Source organism: Limulus polyphemus, unplaced genomic scaffold, assembly GCF_000517525.1.
Source record: "Limulus polyphemus unplaced genomic scaffold, Limulus_polyphemus-2.1.2 Scaffold539, whole genome shotgun sequence".
In the NCBI taxonomy this organism is placed as follows: Eukaryota; Metazoa; Arthropoda; class Merostomata; order Xiphosura; family Limulidae; genus Limulus; species Limulus polyphemus.
Genome location: NW_013666149.1, coordinates 90,275 through 101,409, shown reverse-complemented (window position 1 = coordinate 101,409; position 11,135 = coordinate 90,275). Strand labels below are relative to the sequence as shown.

The 11,135-nt window shown below is 29.7% G+C and overlaps 1 protein-coding gene across 1 annotated transcript in view; it reads right to left on the bottom strand.

The window, feature by feature from the left end:
- Positions 1-354: 354 nt before the first annotated feature.
- The window catches only part of LOC106458966 (cell division cycle and apoptosis regulator protein 1-like), a 59,423-nt gene continuing 48,642 nt past the window's right edge, over positions 355-11,135 (bottom strand). Inside the window, exons 19-22 of the mRNA XM_013918534.2 lie at positions 5,639-5,817; positions 3,133-3,286; positions 1,927-2,169; positions 355-1,511 (exon numbers count right to left, since the gene is read on the bottom strand). Of these exons, the coding sequence (XP_013773988.1) occupies positions 1,189-1,511; positions 1,927-2,169; positions 3,133-3,286; positions 5,639-5,817 (899 nt within the window). The 3' untranslated portion in view covers positions 355-1,188. The remainder of the gene's footprint in view (positions 1,512-1,926; positions 2,170-3,132; positions 3,287-5,638; positions 5,818-11,135) is intronic.

Below are 11,135 nucleotides of genomic sequence, written 5' to 3'. Positions count from 1 at the left end.
CTTGTCATGTATGTAATGGTAACATATTCTTAATTACTGGAAAATAATGCAACAATTTTGCTCCATAAAAAAAAATAATTAGAGTGCTTTAGCTAACTTTCAAGCAACTTTAGTTGACTATGTAGAACCTTGGTATGGCAAGACTACAAGGTAATTCTTTCTATAGTTTTTATTTGCTACATACCAAACAATTTTATTAACCACACAAAAAAATAATAATGTATCTCTCACTTTACAATAATAAAATTCATTTTTACCAATCACTGTATAAATGAAGTTTTCAATTTTTTTTTCAATAAAAAACTAAAAATGTACACTTGTGCATTTCATTGAACAAAAAAACTAAAAAAAAACTAGTTTTACAAATGTTCATTTTGTGAAACCATCAAGACAACAAAATGTAGATTAAAAGTCCCAAGATGTACAATTGTTTTTTTTCATCGAGGATACTTAATATTAGCAGCTGAATTATAAGAAATGTTCATTTTGTTAAATCACTGAGACGACAAAATGTAGATTAAAAGTCCCAAGATGTACAATTGTTTTTTTTCATCAAAGATACTTAATATTAGCAGCTGAACAATTAGTATGTATGTGATAACACATATTAGAACCAAGTACCAGAACAAGAGGAGTGACTGTGTACTATACATATGATCTGAAGGTGTAAAGCTCTAGCTCGACATATCATTTATAACACACATTCAACACATTGTTAAAACCCTACCCTCTAGTGAATACTTTTGAAAACTCAAGATAGAAAAGAATGGCACTTTAAGAACAATTTTAAATCCACCAAGTTAATGTAATGTCAATACTTAAACTAAAATGAAACATTTACAGTGCTAAATTTGCATGAATAGTATAACAAGACTTTGGAAAATCTAACAAATATATAACTATACTTGTAAGAATTTTACACAGAGCTGAAGCAACAGTATGAACCCAAAACATCTTTGTTATGTAAAACATACATACGTGTCATAAACCAGTTAATGGTTTATGGAAATAAAGGGCAAAATGTTATGAGCTTGTTAAATCAAACTTAAATGTTTCTTCATTTTTATTTTATAAACAAAGAGTGCACAACTATTTTACATCTTTCACCTTAGTGTATAAACAGAACATAATCTGTGGGAAAGATGAAGTACAGACAACTCAGTCATATCCAGTAAAATAAAGCCATGTTCAACTTTTATCTTCCTGCATTTCTTTTTTAACTTTGGTTGAAGGTTCGTCAAGAGACACTGAATTTGATGAAGAAGACCCCGAATTGGTATTTGAGCCAGTTGTTGAAGAAGACTGGAATCCCAGAGTTGTATTTATAACACCCTGCATTGTTCGTATATGGTTCATACATACAGTCAGTGATCGCTGGTATTTGTCTGAGTGTTGCTTACTTGATTTCAGCTCCTCAGTTGTCTTTTTCAGCACCTGCTTAGTATTTTCAAGGTCTTTACTAAGCTGATCTGATAATTCTTTAACAGAAGTGGCCAATTCTTTTGTTTCATCTAGATATAAAATGAAAAAATAAGAAATGCTGAAGAAAAACCTGCACACTAAAGCATACTACATACAAACTCATGTGGTCAGTTATATTTTTTTCCCCATACACCTAAATAATATTAAATATAACACAGTAAAAAATTACAGTCAATTTGACTTAAAAATGTACAAGAACAAATAATGAGGTTTGTCTTATAACTGTACTTGTGTTGTTTTCACCAAATATGAACTTCTTTACAGTATTCTCAAAATGTTTGTAAACAAACAATCACTGCCCACGAATAAAACAAAACACTATAATGTCATATTCATATTATTGTTTGAATAATACTGGTTTACTACATAAGACTTTGTTTTACCCGTATACTACTTACAGCTGCAAGATTGTCTTTAGTATTACAGCTTAATTGGGTTGCTCACCTAATTCAACTTGTAGTTCTTTCATTCGTAGCTCAGTATCAGCCCGAGCTCTTTCACTGCGTTTCAGCTGTTCCATGAGTTTTTCAATGTCTAACAAAGCCCCCTGAAACATCACCATTGGTGGAACTTGATTTTTACTTTCTGTTGTATTCATGTCAGAAGATTCTACATCTCCATTCTCTAAAGAGGGTTTGTTTTCTTCATCTGGTTTCCATTTAACAAGTGGAAGGTACAGTTTGTTGCCTATTATAAAATGATTTCATAAATGATGAGAATTTGTTAAGACAAAAAATAAACATTATTCAACTGCTCAGAACGATATACATTACACACAGTATTCAAATTCTTTGTACATTCTCATATCCCTTAAAAAATATTTTTATTATGCAAAAGTGGTAACAAATACTTCAATACAAAAACAAAATAATTGAACCTTTCTTGTTATAAGGTGCTAAATTTGGTGAATTCAAATATAATTTTCAGAGATTGAAGCAAATGCCATAAACAATGATCATCAACCAGTTGGAAGTTTAATAGAGACAAATAAAAAATATTTCATGTTTATTTCATTTTTTAAAAAATAAAACCATTGGTTATAAAAGAAAATCTACTTCATTTAGCAAGCAAGCATTACATTACATGAAAAAGATAAAATATAAAACACAAAATGGGTAATATTTCAAAGTTGGTCCAACATTCAAAAATCCTTATTAGATAAAAATTCCAATATTTCGATCAGCCCTCTGACCTAAGATACATTAATTTTTCTTTCAAAATCTTGCTTAAACCTTTAGCCAGCCTCAACATATGCAAATTTATTCCAAATGTACCATCACCACTTGATTACAATGTATATTCACTTTTTACTAGTCCAATAAAAATGCAATATCAACCCATCATTATTATTACATTGCTCCTATGAAACAAACTTTTTTTCTCTAGATAATTACCCATACTTTAAAAAACAGTTACAAATAGCATTGCCATGAAATAGAAAAAATAAATACATTTTTAAGATCCGTATTTATTTACTTATTGTGGTTTTTATATATGACCAGTGTTTTTTCATGAGGGAGAACACTAGCAAAGAAAACCATACACTGATGCTCTTACGATGTCAGAAGTAGAATTGTATCAACACGGGATCTGAAAGATTTCATGAATTGAGTTATAGTATTGTCCACATCTTTAATAATCATAGCTAACCTTTAGCTAGCTTCTCTAAGCTATCATCAGTCTCAGAGTCTTGTTTTATTGTTGCTGCTCTTTCCAATTTTTGATATATGGCTTCTGAATTGTCAGTAAATTTGCGATAATAAAAATTCTCTTTCTTGATAACTTTCTGAAGTAGTTTTCTTACCTAAAAGAAAAGTATTAGTAGCTAAGATTTAATTATTTATAGAAACAGTAACAAAAATAATAATTTTGTATACTTCCAGGTTAACTACAAAATTATTAATTTCCAGGTTAACTACAAAATAATTTTTACCAATACATATTTTCTGTTTCATACATATTTCAGTAGTTATATGTTATACAATATTAAACACAATACTATAATCGAATAAAACAAAATGCTCACTACAACAATTATATTACATAATTAGATATATTTTTGGGAAGTAAACAGGATTACAAACCACAAATACACACAATCAACATCTTACAAATATGCTTGAGATTATTAACCCCTTTCTGGACTGGAGGAGTGTCACTGATATCTCTTGATTTTTTTCTTGTCATGGTGGAAATATTTAACCAAATTGTGCAGGAAGCATTAGAACACTTCTTAAGTAGTACCTAGTTTCAGCTTAAAAAAATTAATTTAGTTTTTCTATCATTTTTAAGTCGTGAAATTTCCAAAATGTTATGATACACTGTTTTGAAAAAGACATTAAAAATACTTCATTTTGTAACTTCTATTTTTTATAATTTCCTTTGTAAATTACCCTAAATAAATATTACAAAATATCAATATTCTCTGCCGTCTGGAGTGGGCTAATTCAATGTGTTGTGGGTACATACAGATGCTCCATTCATTTCCTTAAAAACTTATTAGTTAGTCATACGGATATGACACCATAACATAATTTCTAAAACACCACAATGCCATTAACCCAAATATCAAGTTCACAGTTCAAACAAAAACCAACAGATCACACCCTTTTCTGGATGTGCTAGTGACTGGACAAGATCACCTCACACCTAACTACAGACATCTAAATAAAATCAATCCACACAAATAGATACCTGAACTTAACTATCCACATGCAGTAAAACATTAATAAGAAAACTTTACAATAGAACAAATGAAAATAATCAATGATTCTCAAATGGAAAAAGATAACAAAAAACTCAAACAAATCCTAAAATTGAATAGTTGCTAACACAGTTTCATAGACCAGTCACTAAAATTACCTCAAACAGCCAGCACAATCTACAACCACCACTAGCAGTTTACTATACATCCTGAAACTAAATTAAAAAATCCCGAATTTCTGCCAAAAAAAGTATTTTTCAAAATAGGACCCACACTCAAAAACCTACTGATGAAAGTCAACCAACCACAAGAAACTCTATGATTGAAAAACCTGAGCTATAAAATGCCTTGTTCTTGCAAACAGTTTTGTACTGAGAAACATGGAAAACACTTATACAGAAACTGAGGAAACACAGATGCTCCAAGATTTTACACATCCATGCTGATGAAATTGGACACATCATACAATGGGACAAAGTTCACATTTTAGAGGTAGCTAAACTTGACAAAAACATGGAAAATCAAAGGAGCAGTTCATATCCAAACTTGAAAACCAACTCTCAAAACCAAGATAAAAAAATCAGCAAACTGTAAAATCATATACTGAAGAAAACTACAACTAAGTCCCCAATCAAGACCACATAACATAACTAACAAAAACACTCAAACACAGCCCTCTCTAACGACTGTGCTACATAACCAGTAAGAAAGACCTAACCGAATGCAGCTCTCTGTGGGGAACATTTTCCAAACTTCTATTTATGGAAATCACATCATCCCAGACACTCTGGCCAGAAGAAGGTCTCAGCATAGATACCAAAATATCATCAAAAGAAACTAAATACATCAGGTGATTTCCAAAATAAAATGTTACAGTTGATTAATCTTTTGAGAAAAATATGGTAAAATATATAAAGATAATCAGTTTTTTGTACTACAGCTAGAGTATTTATCTTAAGATGGTATTATACATCAAGCAACTTAATGTTTAATAAATTTTACTAGTTAACAAAAGGCACCAGAATTAGTTTATAACATGCAAAGTTTAGTTTCGATATTTGATACAAAGAAATAGTATTAGGCAAATCAGTCTAGCTTCTACTGAAATTATTTTTCATGAAAAATGTTATCACAGATTTCTTACAAAATAAACACAAGACATGTTTGAAATAAATAATGTAAATTTAAACTTTACCAATTTTCTAGCTTAAACTAAAACACACTAAAAAATATTGATTACATAACAGAATATTTTACCTGAAATAATAATAATAAATGAGTAAAATATGTTCAGGCAGTAACGAGTAAATAAATCCCAATAAATATATATGAATAATTAGCAAAACTATCCTGTACATTTATTACTTAAATAATAACGGCTTACAGAAAAAAATGTGAGCACGGAACTATTTTCACGTTTTTGTCAACAAAAAAAAAGTGTGTACAGCTTACCTGTGCACGAGATAGATGAAGGCCTAGAGTATGAAGTATTTCTTCTGTATCTTTTTCCAAAATATAACCACAGTGATTCTGATCAAAATAAACACAGGATAGCAGTAAGTGAGGGTTTATCGTGTACATCTGAACCTTCTTATCTTTTTTCTTTTCTTTATCTTTCTTTTTCCTGTCTCCTGTAAAAATATGACAACTACTAGTTTAATAAACAGAATCAGTCTCTATAAACAACTTAAAACTAAGGTTTTTACATACACCAATTTATTAATTTCAGCATTATTTTACATTTTGAGGCTATAATACAATTTTAAAAAAATTTAATTTCACACTATTATATTATTCACTGCTTTGATTGAAGACTTTGCAAAATCTTCCCTATAAATGAAAATTTTTTATTGTAAGATGGCATGCTTTAACTTCTTTTTCTGTAACAATGGCTGCACCTACAAACATCATTTAAGTTATGACAAAACACTTCAAACTATTTATCATCTTCAAAGCAAGAATGAAACTTGAAACTAACAACATTAAATAAAGCAAGTGGAATCTGAAAAAGATGGTTCTTCGGTCAAAACTTTCTCAAGAGGAGCACAGTCACATAATAGCATACCATACCAAGTAGTCTGATTTTTTGACTTGGTTAACTGAATTTGTTTATCTTGGAAGATACAATGGTCTTTATCCTCCTGTCCAACCTTATATGGAAATAACAATTCAACCTATTACAGCAGATCTTCATCATGTTCCACCAAATAATCTTATCTTTAAACTTCTTGTTTTTGTCATCACAAACAATATCTGTATGATTTCTTAAGTATTCATTACACTGACTTTCACTGTTAGGATATTTTAATTACAACATGATATTTGTAAGTAATATGTCAAAAATAGTATAAAAATCTCATATAATACATTAAAGCACTGTGATATACAGAACGTTTTGGTTAATGTACAAAGTCCTATAACAGTGTTAAATTTAATCATTTGATTTCTTTTTTTCTAAAAAGTTGTCAAAGTCAACCAAGAATCACCAAATCTTTGACAGAATTGTACAATAGTATTCATAATGCTGTTGATAACATCAGAAACTTAAGGCTTAATAAGTTGATTTAAAACTTTATAATTAAAATTTGTGATGTATCTACACAGTATTCATAATGACATTGACAAGGTTATCAATGTCATTATGAATACTGTGTAGATACATCACAAATTTTAATTATAAAGTTTTAAATCAACTTGTTAAGCCTTAAGTTTCTGATGTTAGAATCTTAAGGCTTAACAAGTTGATTTAAAACTTTATAATTAAAATTTGTGATGTATCTACACAGTATTCATAATGACATTGATAACCTTAGAATCTTAAGGCTTAACAAGTTGATTTAAAACTTTATAATTAAAATTTGTGATGTATCTACACAGTATTCATAATGACATTGATAACCTCAGAAACTTAAGGCTTAACAAGTTGATTTAAAACTTTATAATTAAAATTTGTGATGTATCTACACAGTATTCATAATGACATTGATAACCTAGAAACTTAAGGCTTAACAAGTTGATTTAAAACTTTATAATTAAAATTTGTGATGTGTCTAAACATTATGATCATATTTTTCCTGTAAATATTTTCAGCCAACAAATCATAGCTACTTTAGGAGTAAATCACCTGAAAATACTGTAGAAATAGCCAAATGACATATTCTCATTATTCTAGCAGGGTTTTGTCATGATAGATTTATTCAATATATTTAAATTTTCCTAATTTTTGAAAAAAAATATTTTACCAATTACCTAAACATTATCCAGTTTTCACTAATTAAAAATTATAATTTTCCAGCAAAATATTTTCTAAATAAGTATTACACCTCCAGCACCAGTGTGTACGTGTGTTACATTCTTCAGACAAATAATATTTTACTTGGTTTTTACCAAGGTTTTGCTAACTTCCACACTTTAGGAGCACTGTAGTGTTGCTTGCATTAGTTACTAATCCCACATAAACTCATGACTGTATTGGATAACAACACTTTGAGACTAAGAAGCCACAAAGATGAATTTACCCATGGTTGGAGATTTTTTTCTTCTGTTTTTTTGTTTGCAATACCAGATGAGACTGTTTCTAAATACTATATTTTTATAATCAAGTTTACATTATTCAACTACTGACTTTCCAATGTTTGATTTTTATAATTTGTTTTGTCTTAACTCAAACCAATAAAACCAAGTCTCTTTTTCAACATTTCACTCTATAAAACAAAAAATGATAAAGGTAAAACTGTTTTTATTCCAATGTAGTTTTTGGTTTGTTTTAGGCTATCTGCTGTGTTCGCTGTGGGCAATCGAACCCCAGATTTTAACAGTGTAAGTATGTAGACTTACTACTGTCCCACTGGTGAACACCATGTAATTTTTCATTTAGTTTTATTTACAAAAATTATCTGTTTTCCATAAAGTTTAAAGCAGCCTAACAAAAAATAATTACAGCAAACATTAAAAGATAATTTTTTACTGTCATATTGCAAAACAATTTTAGTTAAAAGTGAGATTTGTAGTTGAGAAGACTCGTAAGAAAGCAAACAGAATCATGGAGGACTTTGTTGCTCAGCCTAGAATGAATTTGTTTTGGTGAATAAACTTGCTGTCAAGAAAATTCTCACAGCTGCTCATTTCTTTCCCAAGTGGTCACCTTGTGTGTGTTTTACCATAAGGGCCTCAGCAGTAGTCTTCAAGATCTTGGAAGTTATCTGAGAGATTTTATACATTTTTTCCTTGTCTTTAAATGTTGGTTGCAAGTCAGTGCTTGTCTCTGCATTCTTATCATCCTTTTCTGACTCTAATATTCATCCAAGAAGATAGATGGTCATTTTGATTGGCAAGTTTTTGAGGATACATCAAAAAATGGTATCATTCGTATCTTTTTCTAACTCATTACAATTGTGCAAGTATCTTTACAATCTCTCAGTTTTATTGTATTCTGTGGGCAAATTTTGTCAAAGCAACTCTCTGAGCTCTCTTGAAATATTAGGATAATTCTTCTTCATGTCATTGAGAAAGAAGCAATAAACATCTTTCAAAAGTAAGGTAACTTCACATCTACACAGCACTTAAAATCCAATTTTGATTTGTCGTAGAAATAAAATCAAGGTCTCAAAGACCTGGCAGGAACATCAGCATGACAAAAACTAAAATGATGCACGAATACAACCAAAAATGAAGTCCAAAACTATACATGGTAAGATATGTGGTTACAAAGGCCATTTTTAGCAATTACTCATGCTGTACTCTGGTTACAAAATTAAATTTTGATTTCTAGGTTGATGAATGCATTGGTGACCAATCATCTTGTGTCCAAGTAAATATCCAGCATCAGTAGTAAACTGTTCTACCTTGTTTTAGAATTCAACAAGAGGTGAAGCTGTATTCTTCTTTGATGTATCTTTGCAAGATTTTTACTTCTTGTCAGGTACATGAAGAAAATTATAACAACCCTGCATACCATTCAGATTATTTACATAAAACTTTGCTTCAAAGCTTGGACTTATCAAAATCTGCTTCAAAAACTCCAGAAGATTCAAGCACTTCCTCTTCTTCATCACTGGGCTCGTCACCCTTCCTCTCCCCCAGTCTTTTGGCTCTATTTTGTTATGTTTGTACAGCAGATCTGATGATTGGGTAAAATTGTTATACCAACTCTAACCATTACCAAGGCACCATCACTAGTGATACAGATGATGTATTTCTCCAACTTTTTTTTTTCACATCTTGCCAGATATATGATGAAATCTAAGATTCCAAAATTGTTCAAACTGGTGCAAGATTAAATTCACTGATCCTTTCTTGTTCAAGATGTGTATTTGTCTGAGGAGATATAGAAAGAGTAAAAACCTGCCTCCTTTGGACAATATTTCTGTTATAACATTAACCTTGAGATCATCACTATACTTGATGACAAGCATAATCATTTCTGGGTGTTCTTTTGGCAAAACCGTCCTTTTTATCTTTTAAGATGGATTGAATGAACTTACATATGGTAATATGTTTGAAGCTAAATCCATCCAAAGCTGTCAATATTGTAAGAATTTCCTGTAATGTTTCTTTCTTCCTTAACCCTTATGTTACAGGTAGGTCAAAGTGCGCATGTCACAACAATTTTACATTAAAAAAAAAAGTTACATTCAAAATTTAATCAAACTATTTCATTATCAATGTATATGAATAAACTTCGCACCAAAAATTAGCTAACAAATCAAATTTTAATAGAAGTTTTACATTCTTAATTTTATAAGGAAACATATAAATAAATACTCAATCTTCCCTTGTATGAGAATCATGACATTTGTTCTTTAGGTCTTGCTAATTCTATAATATATTTGCCATCCTTCTCTGAAGTACAGAATATAATGTAAATTACTCATTATAATATTTTTATGACCTTCAGAAACAAACTAAAAAGTCAGACTCACTTGCCATGCCAAACTATCACATCCTCTCTTTCACAAATTGTCAATAATTCTATCTGACATTTTCTATCATTTATAACCAAGAGAAATACAAAGTTTTAATTTATCAAATGACATATAATGTTTTGCTATTTTCAATACAGAGTATTGTCTATTATCATCAACAGTTTGAAAGTTTTTCTTGCAGTGTTCAGATCAAATAGCTGATTAAATTATTTTAAGGATCTTATGCCTTAACTCTCTCCACACAGACTAAGTCAATTTGATCGACCACGTGACCTTTTTTACTCGTATAGTCTTTATAGATTTGATACTAACTTTTGATATAGTGTGTATATTTTCACGAAATTTGGCAGTCTTCCAGTAAACATTATAAGGCTTTCACATACAAAAACTATTTCTTAGTGAAGTATTTTAATAAACTAAAAAAAGATTTATCCTTAAATATATCGAATATTTGTTTTGAATAGTCCGTGTGCAAAGGGATTTTCATGTTAAGATTAAAAATATTTTTCTTCATCTCAAAAACCTAAAATTGTGTAATCTAAAACCTACTAAATACATTTCAAATGTTTGTTTTCAGTAAAACTTTATTGCTTATCTGTTATTTTCTCTAACTATCTCAAAACGGAATTGGTCAATTCGACCAACCTCGTAACCACCAAAGAAAAAAAATCGAAATAAACCTAAATTACCCTTTATTTATTTCTAAAATGACTTCAAATTGTAATATGAAACTACATTCGTTTATCCTAAGTAGCTCTAACTTTGTAACAGTATACATGTATTTATAATTATATTTTATTGCCCTTTAAACCATGTCTTACTACTGTTTACACCATTATAAGTTGTAAGTCACTTGGGGAATGTGCAGCTCACATTATGCTAATGAATTACATTACCCACGGGTTGCTCGCGTGTGTTCCTCATGAAACATTTTTATTATAATATTATTATTCATTTTACCTAATCTAATATTAACTAACCTAAAAGGACCCCTAATTTACATTTTAGTTACTTTTATAATTATA